The 15,185-nt window shown below is 40.3% G+C and overlaps 1 protein-coding gene across 2 annotated transcripts in view; it reads left to right on the forward strand.

Moving 5' to 3' along the window:
• Positions 1–15,185, forward strand: part of DYNC1I1 (dynein cytoplasmic 1 intermediate chain 1) — a 293,984-nt gene that overhangs the window by 38,284 nt on the left and 240,515 nt on the right. Inside the window, exons 4-5 of one of the 2 annotated variants that reach the window (XM_034667979.1) lie at positions 210–300; positions 14,509–14,568. In XM_034667979.1, the coding sequence (XP_034523870.1) occupies positions 210–300; positions 14,509–14,568 (151 nt within the window). The remainder of the gene's footprint in view (positions 1–209; positions 301–14,508; positions 14,569–15,185) is intronic. The other variant, XM_034667985.1, reaches the window with a different exon arrangement.

Here is a 15,185-nt window from a genome sequence, read left to right on the forward strand (position 1 = left end):
ATTTCAAATTTTAATTTCCAAAATATGAAAAATTTACTTGACTTTCTTCCTTTTCTTTCCTTTTTTTTTTCTTTACCCCATCTTAATCTCTCCTGGCCATACAACCATTTTAATTTGGGCCCATTTGTTTTGATCTGTCTGACACTGCTCTTCCCCAGTGCAGTCGCTGCATTTTTTAACGTGGGATACCTGTTATTTTCATTATTTAGTCCCAACCCCTATGTCTCCCTCCTCGAAATCAGTGAGCACTCCTAGTGAAGCCGGAAGCCAAGACTCAGGCGACCTGGGACCACTAACAAGGTAAGAACTGTCCCTTTACAAAAGCCACAGTGGATGTCAATAATATTAGAAAACAGAGGCCTAAGAAAACCAATGCCACTCTGTTGTGCGCTGTTCAATGTCCATGCATCTGCAGGTATACTCAGCCAGTTTATGCTGGAGTTGATGGTGGCTTGCTGTTTTAGTGGCATAGAAATGATTTTGAACCCTAGAAATGATAACTTATATGTTTCCTTGACTGGGCTAATTGAGCATCATGTGTGTTGTTTGACAAACACAAACACATCCATTAGGTTTGGCTTAAAAAAAAACAACAACAAAGGACCAAAGCAAACGGAATACATATCCAGCTTCTCATTATTCTACTTTGGTTTTGGTTTCCATGGGAATTTTTGTGAAGAGAACACTGAGATGTTCTAACCCTAAATTTAATTTTTTAAGCATGTGGTTTATCAGTTTAATAGAGTTGACGAATTTGAGAACTCGGTCCCAAAGTGTTTTTATTTTCATAACTAATTTTTATCGTCAGGGTTGACTGTTCTGTTTTTTGAGTCAACTGCTCAATTTCTGTTACACTATATACACTCAAAGGATTATGAAACTTCTGAAAGTGGATATATAGACATTTTCTAATTTGACCCCTGAAGGGGTATCCGAAAGATAAACATGTGAAGAGGGAAAAGAGAAGTCTCCTTAATATGCATGGTGTCATGGTAACTTCCTTAATCCAGCTACTTTGGCTAGGATTCCCACACGCTGGGGCCCGTAGGCAGGTGACATAAATGAGCGGGGTGGTGGGGTCCTGTGGTGACTGGTTAGGAAGCGCCCTTTTATAAAGGCCAGATGGTCTCCTCACAGCTCAGGCTGGTTGAGCTCATGTGGAAATACGGACCCCATTTTTCCACATCTTTCAGTTTTTCTTGAGAAGCTAAAAATTCAAGTATTTATGCAATAATCTCCTAAATGTTAAAGGCTTTGTTAAAGTAGCCCTGGGCCCGGTTTTGCCTGTGGGCTGGCAATTTGTGACCTCTGTCTTTGACTCTTCATTTAAAAAAAAATCATAAAATACTTTACTAAAACTGCAAATGAAAGAAGAAACAGTCATCCCCTACACTAACTACTGTTCTAACAAATCAGCCTTTGCATTGTCTGTGTAGCTTTCGATCCCTGTCCACCTGTGTACATTTCTTGCTACCATGTATGTTACTGGGTGAGAGGTATAAAATTTTGCATTTTTCTTTTGCCATTTAGCACATTATCATAAGCATTATCTTTTGAAAGTCCATTGTGTCCATATAGGCCTAGGAAATTTTGGTAGAGAAAAAGATGGAAATCAGAATAGTCTAGTATTAGTCTGAGCTGTAGGGCGTTAATGGTGTGTGTGTGTGAGTGTGTTTCCTTTTTTCTTTCTGAAACCAACACGTAAGACTGGAATTGTCTCACTCATATCTGCCTATTGGCATTTTCAGAATTGAGTATTTTGTTTTAATAGGGCATTTGGAAACCAGTGGACACTGCTTTCAATTTGGGAAGAATGGAAGTAGAGCTTTATGTGGGCAACAGGCTGGATTATTTTAGCAAATCGCCTTTCTGATTTGGGGGCAGCACACATCTTCTCTCATCTTTTGCTTTGAACACTTCAAAAGGTCTTTGAGGGGAGGGAAAAAAGTAACAATAGCACAGTTATGTAAGATCTAACATTTGTACAAGAGCTGGCACGATATAATTACATTCCTTAGGGGGTCCACTGGCCTATCATTAAGTTAATAATTTGCCTGTTTCTATAGAATGATGGTGTTGTGTCCTTAATGCTTCACTTCAAGGGGTGCAGTTGGCAGCATTAAATTCTATAACTGACTCCACAGTTGATGAACCCTGTTGAAAACTTTCTAGAGAAAGCTGACCTACGCTGTTAGCGCTCTGGGACAGCAATAAATATTTCTTCTCCAGAACATTACTCTTCATTTCTTTGCCCACTTACATGATTTTGTTTTAACTTAATCACTTTGGAAGAGGTGAATCATAAATTCCAACAAACTTCAATTCTTGATAGGAACGTCTGGCAAGCATGGGCAACTAGAAGTCAATGACTAAATCCCTTGCTGAGTGCAGGTTTCACAGGAATGCAAGAAAAATGGCATTGGGGAAATGATGATTTTGAGAAAAACTGAGCACAAAGTTTGCCTCAGGAGAAGATATTAGTAATAGTTTAGTAAATCCTGCCCTTATTTTGGACTAAGGAAAATTCCATGTAAATTTATGTTTTTGCTTCCATTAGTAGATATGAGAGTTAAATTTCAGAAGAACATTGTACTTCGGTTTTTAAAATTCCACTGGGAATATCTTTTTCTGTAGAAGAAACATCTTTGAAAACAATTACTATTAACTTTAACTTCATAAAACATGAGACTGGAAAAAGAGCTTGGTAAATCCTGAGAGTATAGTTCTGTAGTCACCAATTTGCTGATGTGTGTGGAATTTGGGCTCTTTGAAAAGTGGAAAATCTTTCAGAAGATAACTCAGAAATCAATGAACCCATCTGGTCCTACGAAAAGATGCACATACATTCTGTCATCCACGTGCCAGAATCTCAAACCAAAACTGAAATTTTCTTTACAGAGCCAAAATTGACAAACATTTCTTATGCAACCCCTATGAGTGGTTAATTTGCAAATTGGCACACTTAATATACCCTGTTATACTAAAAAGGTTAAAACAGGGCTTTAACAAAATCAAGTACAACAAAATTCCTTTTATTGATTTTTAAGAGCAGTTGAGTTAATGTTTTAAAATAAGTGAATAGAAAGTAGAAATATATAATCATTTTTCTATTATACTAGTGTGATTTAATTTTAACTTAAAGGGTCACAATTTATTCTGCAGTTTCTGCTTCTGTTGTCATTGCCTGCTTTTCATTTACAATTTACACTTGTGGCATTTTTCTCTTTCTCTTAATTTTGGTAGAAGCAATTAATCATTGCTCAGATAATCATATTGGGCAAGTAACAAGGTCTTAGATATAAAAAAAATCAAGTTTATTAATAAAACATTTGAAAGCCTAGTTTTACTTATAAACATAGATTTAAAAATCCTGAATGTACTATATGCAACTAAAATCCAATACAATATTAAGAAGGAACTATGCTATGATTAATTAGGATTGATTAAAAAATTCAAGGATATTTTAGTAGAGGAAAATGTGTTACTGTAATTCAGTATATTAAAAAAGGTCCAAGAAGGAAAAGTGATCATTGTCGTATATAGTTAAATGATACTTGGGAAATTTAAATACCTATTCCAGTATTTTAAAACTTTTAGAAATATTAAGAATAAAAATATTTTCTCAAAATGATTGGAAATGTTAATCTAAGACTGAACAGCCTACATCTTTTATACACAAGAGTGAAGCATTTAGTACTGTATAGCTCTTAAAGAAGAATGACTTAAGTTTAGTTGAATATATGTCTCTCTTCCTCAGGAAATGGTAAATTCCTTAAGGTTAGGGAGTAAGTAATATTTGAGATTGTATCTATATAGTGAGTTTTTGATAAATGTTGGTTGAATGAATCAACTGTTTTCCTAATTTTTACAGATGAGGACACTGAGGCACAGAGAAAACAAGTCATTTTTCAAGTTCACACAGAACATAGCTTCAGTGCTAGGTTTTAATCTAGACAAATTGATAGAAATGTTTACAATCTGTACCAATCTTCTACATGATCTCTGACAACAATTGATATAAGTGATATATATGACTTACCCCCCAAAATTATTATTAGGATTAAATAAATTAATATCTGTAAAGCACTTAGAGAAGAGTTGGGCATATATTAAGTATATGTGAGTTTTAGCTTACTGTTGGGTTTTTTCACAATTTGTCACATTTTTCCAGTGGAAAGAGATCTTTTTAGATTCTCTCATAAAATACGTTGGTGTCGTTTTCAAGTTTAATAATGCTCTATCTTCATCCAAGTAACTATGTGAAAATGTTGAACATGACAATGCCAAGGACAGATTGTGGTCTGTGTCCCCAGAGACCACTTTATGGTTTGCCCAACTCCTAATCCCTAACCTTCGTATATTCCACCAGAAATGATGACCTAGGTGATGGTAATCATTCGCCCTCATTTATTCTTTTCATTCCCATGAATGGGTCACGGAGGGCTTTGCACTAGGGCCCTTCTCATGTTTAGCCAAGTTACCTTAGGCTTCTCAGTGATAAAGCTAAATGGGAGGCTGTACTAGCCTGCACAAATCTAGGAAAGTGTGTTGACCTCATAAAGTTCACCTGGCCACCAGGGTGGAGGCAACACCCTGTCCCAAACCTGATTCAAGGAAGAAAATTTTCAAAATGATTTAAGAAATAAAGCATGTGTTAATTTGATAACATATTGTACAATCTACTATTACAATAGGAACACCCATCCCAGAAGATCTTTAACAAAATAGTGAGAAGGGGAGGTTACTGGTGTTTGCCTGTGGTGAGAAGTGGCATGGGGGATAAGGGTGTTAATAGAATTAATTTCTATCTTCTTTTTTGACCATCTGGTCTTAACACCTCATTAAGTTCTACTTTCCAAACAATTAGGACATTTGAGTACCCCCCATATTTATTTTTAATAATCTCTTATTATTATGGAAACAACATCAGTGCATTTTATACAGTTAGAACATATAGACAAGCAAAAACTAGAGAAAAATCATATTCCTGCCACCAGCGGTTAGCACTCTTAACACCTTAGTGTGTATTCTTTCACACACCATATATGTCGTCATATATATGACAAATGATGTCATTATACAAGCTGTTGAACTTGCTTTTCTAATCAAGTGTCCCTCTTTTTCCATTTCAATACATGTTCATCTTCTGTGATGTCGACACTATATTTAGATTGCCCCAATTACCCCGCACATAATCCTATTGTATTTAAAATAGATCCCGGTCCTCCCAGCGATCAGTATCTATTAATGAAAACTCTTATATCCATAGATTTTTCTCCAGGGAGGCAAGGCCCCTCCTAAGGGGTTCTCAGCAGAAATGCCTCCTGAAGCACTTCACTGGAGAGCAAAGTACTAAGGTCATTCAGGCTTCCTGCCTCCTTTGCACTCCAGATTAGAATGCATGATGAAGATGCCGTGTTGTTCAATTTAAACATTAGGCTTCTACATAGTAAATACTAAGTTTCGTGTTGACAGAATACTTTGGTAAAATTTAGATATTTGATAAACTCTGTCTTTTCCTGATCTACCTTCGAGTGAACCCTAAAGTAAGGAAATTAGAATAATTGGTTTGTAGTCAAGCTCTGTGGGCAGCGCCTGGTTTTCACTTCTGTTTCTCAGTGATTTCAAGAGAGGAAAATGTGCTAAGAGGCAACACCAGCTTCATGCCCAACAGAAAATCCTGAGGACTTTCATTTTTATCCACAACTGGATTTCATAGGGTTCTCTAGCACTACATAAGCCTCAAAGGACTTTTGATCTTTTTTTGGTGAAAACATCCCCATTTTCTAAGGGGCACTGATGAATCAGAGGCTAAAGGAAAGATATAAGGTTTTGGTCAAGTAAAAGAATGTAAAACCTTGAAGGACATTTAATAAGCCTATTAAATTTTGCATATACAAATTTTTTAAAATTATCATTGGATGCCACCAATGATAATGCACTTCAGGGAAACCAATATTGTGGATTCAAGGCTGGTTAAAAGTCTCTTTGGAAATTAAAATAAAAGGCACACTATAGGATTTTCTTTTTATTGTAGCTCATTAACTGACTGAACATTTTTGTTATCTTATTACTCTGTCTTCAGGAGAGTGAACAGTAAAAGTATCCGCATATGGTCACAATGACCCAGTAAACAAGGGGTTGCTGAGCTTTCTTGTAGAGAAACTGCTTGCTTGACAGCAGATCCTCCGGGAGAGACTTGGGGAAAACATGTCCTTCCTCTATGATGGGGAGTCTTAGGTTTCTCTTTGACTCCAGCTCGGATGGAGTTCGTGCATGGCTTAGTGTGGCCGGTGGCGGAACTCCACGTTAGGGCTCAGATGTTAGCCAACAGAGGGAAGATTCCCACACAGTAAATTAAGAAAAAAAATTTTAAAGAACCCAATATAAGTATGTATTGCGCTATTCCAGTTATATTTCTGACATCAGAAGATTTTTATCATCATCATTGTCTGTCCTAAGTAAGGAAATAGTTGAGGTTGGGAAGTAAAACATTAGCTCTTTATTTAAACGCCATCCTTAATTAATTGACATTATGTAAATGGCAGTGACAGATTGAGTTATATGACAGATTTTTAAATGTCCTTATTAATCAGTGGATTGCCTTTGGAGACGGCACTTAGGAACATAGGTGTGTGGGGGTAACACCGACTGGAGACTTTCTATTTGGCAATCTGCTCACAGGGGCCCAAATGTTTTCTTTCTCTGATTAGTGACTAGTGATTTGTTTGACAGAGAAGGCATGTGGAACAGGCGTTCAGAGACCCTGGGATTCCGGGAAGTTTGGTATTCTGCCCTCAAGCTGTCTCTCCACCTTAGAGAAGAATGTGAGGAGTTGCATTTCAGTGCAGTTGCTTCAGGATGAAATAAAGTTGCTGAGCTCATTTGGTAGAGAAGATAGCTGGACCTCTTTTTATTCTCAGCACAGATCTCAGCTTGGGAGAGATGAAGGGTTTTGGGCAGACATGCCCCGATTTATTCTTTCATTTTTAGTAAAATGTAAGTAAAAAACTATTTCTTTGGAAATCAGCTTGCCCTCGGCCTTTACGCCCATCAACAGAAACGGCAAGTAAAGAGCATCCCTTTTTTTCTTCATTTATCCACTCATTCGCTAACTAGTTGAGGATTTATTGTGTGTAAGACACAGTAAATGTTAGACCTGCAAGGAATATAAAGATAAGGAATTCTTCTCACTTCTAAAGAGCCTGCTTCCAGTAAATTGACAGATCTAATTTGAAGCCGTCTAAGGAAATGTTGCTATGTAATCACAGCTCTCAAATATTTGTACTCATAGAGATGAGCAATAATGTCATAAACCATTATTCCCAAATCATCTGTAATTAATTTGTAGTATATTCATTTGGGACAAGTGGTTCTGGTTCATTACTACCCTACATAGAGTCTTGACACATATTAGGTACTTGGTAAATATTTATTGACTTGTGTGTATGTGTGTGTATGTGTGTGTGCGCGCGTGCGTGCACAGCTTGCAAAATATTGGTGGGATGGGTTCAGGATGAGTTAGAGAGATGAGGACAGACGTAAAGCAGGGTAGCTTAAGGTTGCTGGCCCAGTTGCCTGAAGGTGGACATTGCTGAAGGAGAATTCCTGGCAGTGGTTATAGGACTGAGGTAAAAGGCGGGGACTTTGTCACGGAACCAAGGCAGAAATCCAGTTACTGGACTCAGGGCAAAAAGTCAGAGTGAGCCCAGCAGTGTATCTGGCTTTGTAACAGTGCTCATTACTTCCTATAGGTCATTCTCAGATTTGGTCTTCAATTCAGGTTTTGGACTGTAGATTAGCATAGAGAACTGCAAAATGAGAGGCCCAAGCATTTCTCTATTTCTGTCCCAGAGCGAGACCAGTTATCTCTGAATGAGGTTATTGAGTGCAAATATATCTCGAGAGCATGACATTTGAGCTGGGCCTTAAAGAATGCGTATGCTTTGGGCAAGTGGAGTTGGGAGAAAGAGCATTCCAGATGATGGGAAAGGTGTACAGAAAGGAAAAGGCTCGGGAGGTGTGAGAGGAGGAATGCATGTGAAGGAGGCTGTAGAAAGAGAGCTGAGTCTGAGACAAGGATGACCTTTGTGATTGTTGCAATTCCTGGCTCCATACCTGGTGGCTGTTTACTGAATTCACTGGGAAACTTGTTACAAACACAGACACTTAAACCACAGGTCTAGGTGAGGTCTGGGACACTGTAATTTTATAATGCTTTTAAGGTCTGAGGACTAGTGGGGAACTATTGGTCTGATGTAAAAGCCTGAAGGTCTAAACTAGGGTTGTAGGGTGGAAAAGGAAACAAAAGACAGATGAGACGAGAAGGGTAAAATGGCTCTGGTGTGCAGATGGGTATGTCCGAAAGGCATGTGAAAAAGTGAACTTGGAGCTCAATGGTGATGAGGACTTTGTGGTTATTTTTGGCAGAAAATAGGTAGACATCTGTGAGGTCACCTAGGGTTAGAGTACAGAGGTGAGGGAAGGAGTGACCCTGATTGGGAAATGCTTGGCTTTGTGGGAATGGAAAGAATAGGTAGGGCCCCACCAAAATTGACTGTGGGAGTTGATGACTTGGAGGCTGTCATCATCGTCATCACCATCACCACCATCATTTTTGTTATTATTATTGCTTGTGATGTTTTGTTTCCATAGGTTGAGTTTCTGGAAGTACAACCAGTCCAGGAACAATTCTGTGTTAATGGTCCTTGCTGCACACTGGTGTACTGCTTTCCAAAAGCACTACACTGATTTTAAATGCCATCAGCGGTGTATGTGAGTGGAGTGTTAGAGTGACCAAATGACAGAGTTCTTAACTACTGCCTTCCAAACATTCATCAGGCATCATTTTCTTATAACCAAAGAAAAGGTCAAGGCAAAGACACTTTTTAGGGAAGAATTTCGAGGCTTTCTCCTCAGAGGTTTAATAAAGATGGAAGGAAGAATGGAAACTAGCAACCTACTGTTGGTCAGAGCTGAAGAGGGAGAAGTTAAACACTCGTCAGGGAGCAAGGTATATGTAACACAGACTTTGTGTCTTTTGCTCCTACGTTATACTCTGAACAAATGGCCAGGGATTATTGTTTTCTTGGTTTGGTTTTGAATTTTTACTTCTGTCAAATAAGGTGAATCTGATCAAATAAAACTGGACCAAGGGAGGGAGGATTTTGTAATAAGTTAGTGATGAATTGGTAGAAAGTTTAAAATATAAAGTTCAGTTCATCTCTGAATAGGTCACTGCTAATTTGAAGAATTTTGATATTTTGTCTATTTTTTTTAAAAGAAAGTAATGAAAAACACATTGTCTCCCAAATTATTTACTGAATGTTACATGGCAGCCTTTCTAGATGAGATACCAGAGGCTGCATTGTCTGGCATATGCAGGGTCAAACGAGCGAATGATTATTTTCCATGGTGTGGGAAGCTTCTGTATCTAGTATTTTGAAACAAGGCTGGGAAACGTCAGAACTGCCAATGCAACTGTGGGACCATACAACCGTGACAATGCTCCTTAGTCCAGAATAGATAGAGAATTATTGGGTTATTCAAGATTTGTACAAACAGCAGTTTCCCCACACAAGATCAGGAATCCTCCCTTAGATCGTCAGAGAGTTACCCTAAGAAATAACCTAAAACTGATGAGTGCAGACAAATGCAGTTCTAAAAAATAAGCAAACAAATAAAACCAGGATGATTTTCCATATAGGAATGACAGACAAAATCTAAGTGACATAGTTAAAGAAAGATGACATCAATCAGAAAGTGTTTTGTTGGGCATCCCAGGAAGGGGGGAAAAGAGAGATTCTGACAGCACGGGGCTACGTCTGGTCTTGCAGAAAGAGGCAGACATGATGGGGGGGGCAGGGAGACACCGTAGGAGTAAAACATTCAGTGGCACTTTCTCCAGTCCCAAAGACACTGCTGGTCATCTGGCTTCCCGGGAAGCTGGCCTTCAAGGAGAGAAGACTTTACTGGGCGTGTATAATTGCTCTTCCTGGCAGCTATTGTTCTCATGATAAGTTGGTAAATTAACATCTAAAATATAACAGACTCTTATTAGACCCAGTAAAACCAGCTCAGCTGCTGAAGTCCAACCAACCAGGCACTGATGAAAATGAGTTTCTTCTGTCCAAATCCTGCCCCCATCCTTCCAAAACCAGGTTGCATGGAATCTTTTCAGAGGGAGGAGGTTTCCCTGCTCTGGCTTCCAGGGGATCATCAAAGTACAGTCCAAAGCCTGGCTGGCTGGCATGCAGTAAACACTCCCTGAAAGGAAATTCTAGCTATCGTTATTATTAATCTTTCTTATGGCATTTATTTATTTTTTCAGCTAACATTTATTGAAACTTTAAACTGTGCCAGATCCTGGGGAAGTAATGCCAACTATTTCCTTTTTTTGTATAGGTTATCAGTATATCATTAGGTATAAATATTCATACATTTCATTACTTTACTAAAATATAAGATTCTTAAGTGCAAGTCCCATGTCCCACAGCACAGCTGTGGTGCCGTTTCTATGGCATGTTTTACTTTGTGCCTGGTTCTCCTAAACCATACATGTTTTATCTCTCGATAAGAGTGTAAGTTCCTTGAGAGTTCTTTTCATCCTCTATCACAGTACTTTACCTATTAGGCCTTTAATAGATATTTATTGAATAAATAAATGAATGCTCTTGTCAAGAATATTCTCTCCCTGCATGCATTGATGGGTTCATTCCAAAAATGACTGAAAAGAGAGAACTAATTTTATATGGTAAATAGGGTGATTTCTATATGAAAATATTTTGTGGGTGTATATTCTGTTCACATGTGTTTATTTACTTACAATTTCACTACTTCTTTCATTGAAAAAAAACAAACCACCTGGCAAGATTTCACACTGCCCAAGAAGCCTTGGGGGAAACCATCATTTTAGCTCAGTTGTATATTAGCTTGATATTAAGATGGTCGGGAAGTAAGGTCTATGTCAGTTGGTTATCAACGTATACCAATTGGAGAAGAGAGAACTGAAAGGCAGTTTAATCATCATCTGGTGTTTTCAAATATCAGGCAGAAAAACAAGCTTGAAAGGGTCTCCAGGCCTGCATCCTCAATTCGCTGAGGACAGAGACCTTCGTCAGGACACACAGGGGAGCCACACCCAAACACAAACCCTGCATCCCCTCCTCCAGGACCGGGTGTGGCCCTCTCTAAGCTCCTGCCTCGGGTGGCGAAGTTTCTCTGCAAGCTTGCACAGACAGAATTCAGCAACCGTTTCATACACGTTTCTAGGCAACCCTTGGAAACATAAACAACCTTTGGCCATTTAATGTATTGGCTTTAAGTTCTTTTTCAAAGAAAAAGTGCATTTTGTGCAAGCCTGACCACCCCACGGGTAACAATGGGGAGAAAGAGAAGAAAATAAAACTAGCACACTTGATTGCATCCTTGGCTTGACTCCTTATCTCACTGCTTGGTCCTGACAATGACTATGACTTCTTTTACTGAATAATATATGTGTGTCTGGGGTTGGGTGGGGCAGGACTGCGGTGGGTTAGTTACAGAGACCACCTTTGTTGTTCTGCCCGAGTAAATGCAAACTCCAGACTGCTAATCTGTCGACTCCTTGAGTGAGTGATTCTGATGGAATCATCATTTTTACTTCTTTTTTTTTTTTTAAAGATTTTATTTATTTATTTGACAGAGATAGAGACAGCCAGTGAGAGAGGGAACACAAGCAGGGGGAGTGGGAGAGGAAGAAGCAGGCTCACAGCAGAGGAGCCTGACGTGGGGCTCGATCCCATAACGCCGGGATCACGCCCTGAGCCGAAGGCAGACTCTTAACCGCTGTGCCACCCAGGCGCCCCATCATTTTTACTTCTTAAGGATACAGTGCCTTCAGATGAGCTGTCAGATAAGTAACAGGACAGCCAGACCACCTGGGAGCTGCTGCATTCTTCACCTGCCTGGGAGAAGTGGAAAAGGTCAGAAAAGGTCATCCCATCAGAAACCTCCAGGCAAATTGAGGGCAAAGGAGATGATCCTGCCCTTATAGGGGACTGCTTCTCATAGCCAGCTAGAGCCGAGGCTGCTGTTCTGTCTGTAGCCACAGATATGCCCTTAAAGATAAAATGTTTGCTCCCCAGAGACATGTGCACAGCAGCTATGAATCACTGTAACAGATTCTGCTGCTTCCACCGTTTACAACCATTCCATTCACCAACAAGGTGAAGGAATCAGTGCCCAGGACCTGGGAGGCCGGCTTTCCTTGAGCAGAGGGAGTCCGGAGCAGGGGTTCTCACCCTGGGCTGCACGTTAGAGTCAGCGGGAGAGTTTTCCGAGCCACGGATGCTTGGGTCTCATTCTGCACCTTCCGATGTAATTTGGTCTGAAGGGGCCTGGGCCTTAGGCCAGGCTCGAGTCAGTCACAGGGGTAGAGGCTGACACACTTGAGGATCAGCCATGCTGTCTGCTTGCTGACTGGTGAAAGCCCAGTCATTCGGTAAAGGTGGCTCTAAGGTCACTTGTCAGAGTACAAATTCTCGGGCCCCACCCTAGACCTACTGAATCAGAATTTCAGGAGTTGGAGATCAGCATTCTGTATTTTAGTAAAGCCCTCCACATCATTCTGATCCTTGTCAGAGTTTGAAAGGCCCTGATTGAAGTGAAGACCTTGCTCCACAAAGTGTGGTCTACAGACTGGCAACATCTCTATCCGCTGGAGCCCATGAGGAAAGTCCGACCAAGCCAGGATCTGCATTTTATTGGTATTCCCAAGTATGTGCATGTGCACTGAGATTTGAGAAGCACTGGCCTAAGGGAGAGTGGCAGATTAGTGTTCCCATTGGACTTTAGCTGTCATGTTTCAGAATGTTTGTAAGAGGATGAGGGCACAGCCAGAGCTGGTAAGGCCAGCTGTGACTCTGCGTTCTGCTCCCTCTGGAAGAGGAGCTTAGATGGGGTCTGTCACACAGGTAGGGTTTTGACTCAGAGAAATAGCAATGGTTAATATGGTGAACGTGGTAGAAAGAAGAAAAGCCACAGTTTATCAAATAGTTACTTGGAGCTTTATAGGTATAATTGCATGTGATCCTTGTAGAAAACCAGAGAAAGATCGTCCATCCATTCCTCCAGGCATTCAACGACTACTGTATCATACAAGTTTGGATGCCAGGTACTTTTCTAGGCGTATCTCTGTAATCTAGGGATATAGCTCCCCCCATTATGAGGCTCAAGTCTGCATCAAACAGCAAACAGTAGTACATAAACAGATGTATAATAAAACCATAGGTGTTATGAAGAAAGGAAAGCAGTGTAAGGGAAGGGGACAAAGGAAGTGCTACAAAGTGGTGCGGGAAGGAAACCCTCTCTGAGCGGCTGACATCTGAGCGAGGACACACAGACAGCTCTTAGGGGGGCAGAACATCAAACAGGACACAGTGAGGGACGAGAATGGTGGTTAAACGTAAGTTTGGAAGACAGCCACAGGCCAGGTCAGCCTAAAATTTAATTGTCTTATAAGCCACGGTAAGTCTTTACAGACAAGGAAACCGAGGAGGGCTTCTCAGACTTGGAGATGCCTGCAAATGGCCCAGGACTTTATTAAACCGTCGTGTGCAGTCAGTGAGTCCGCATTCCCAACAAGCGCCAAGAGATGCTGGGGATCCTGGCCTGTGGCCACACTTGGATGAAGCAAAAGGGGCAGGGTTTGAGAAAAGTTCTTGTAAGCACGCTGTTTATAGAAGAGTTATTTATCCCCTTTTATTTTGAAGGAGAAATAACAAGGAAAACGACATGCCTTGGTAACTGTTGATACTTTGTGCTGTCTCTTGTGACATATTTAAAAGATGTAAGATGCCCTGGCGTCTTAGAGGCAAATGATATTATCGGTGATCATCTCAGTGTAATATATAAATAAAAAACACCAAAATACCCATGAGCCTCGAAATCCAGTGCATTGTTCTTGCAGTAAGTGACTCGAGGAAGCCAGCAGTTTAGCAGGCCCTGAAGGCACGCTCTACCTGGCCCGACCCCGCCCCCCCGCCCCCGTGCTCTTGCTCTCACCCATTTGCAGCCTTGCCTTTGGTTCTCTTCCCACCATGGGAGATGCTTGGTGATGCTCCCAGGTGTGGATGGGCTCTGGGGTGTCAGAGAAGCATGAACCAGTTTACATGCTCAAATCAATCAGTCTTGAGTAGATAACAGAATAAAACAAAATAAAAAAAGTTGGGGGGGGTGAGGTGTGTAGAGTTTGAGTATTTAGCTCTAGGCTTCCTTCCATGTAAACAACTGTAGCTTCCAGTATCAAACAGATGTTTGAAGGGAAGGACTATTCTCTGCTTTCTTTTGTCACTTGATATTCAGGGGGTCTTTCTTGCACCAGGGGATGGGGCGGGGGACGTGGGGAGATGTTCTGTGTATGTATTGTATATGCCATTGCCTTGATGAATGACATGGTTTGGTTTGGTTTGTTTTCCTCCCCTTTTGTTAATTCTCTGTGTTCTTTTTTCCTTTGTGCTGCACGATTAGGACCCTGCAGTGGGACACAGACCCCTCAGTGCTCCAGCTGCAGTCAGACTCAGAACTTGGGTATATGTCTGCTCTTTTGTTACTCCTTTTATTATTTTTTGCTGCACTTACGTTGAAATGCTGGAGCTCTTGTTGCTCAGGTTTCCCCCCTTTTGTTGAAATTCCCGTTTGATAATTTCATTTCCTTCTGTTAGTTTTCCTTATAAAGTGAAGCCTTGAAGAAAGTCTCTCTTTGTGGAAAACACCACAAAAAGGTGGCTTTTGATTTCTCCTTCTCAATTCCTATTATTGCAAAATAACACGCCCCTGAAACCAAAATACAAACATACACCCACGCCTCTGCTTCAAGGTGGGGCACGCGCCGTCTGCGTGGGAGAAACGCTTGTCTAAAATTGGTATTAAGATGTCCTGTCTGTTTCCTTTCCTTTTCACTTTTTTGGGGACTCCCAATAAGCATTTAATTTGAACTAAGTTTGAACATGTAAAGATTCCTTTTGAAAGAAAGAGCAAATTTGTTGCATTTCTCAGTATTAAGAAATCTCAAATATTTGATAATGGATGATGTCTCCTACATTGTAAAGATCTTTTTTTTTTTTTCCTGATGGAAGTGTACCGTCACAGGTTAAAAAAATCGCTTCAGAATGGGAAAAATTTTCCCCAAAGAATAAAACACACAA

This window comes from Ailuropoda melanoleuca, chromosome 1 (genome assembly GCF_002007445.2).
Source record: "Ailuropoda melanoleuca isolate Jingjing chromosome 1, ASM200744v2, whole genome shotgun sequence".
Lineage (NCBI taxonomy): Eukaryota > Metazoa > Chordata > Mammalia > Carnivora > Ursidae > Ailuropoda > Ailuropoda melanoleuca.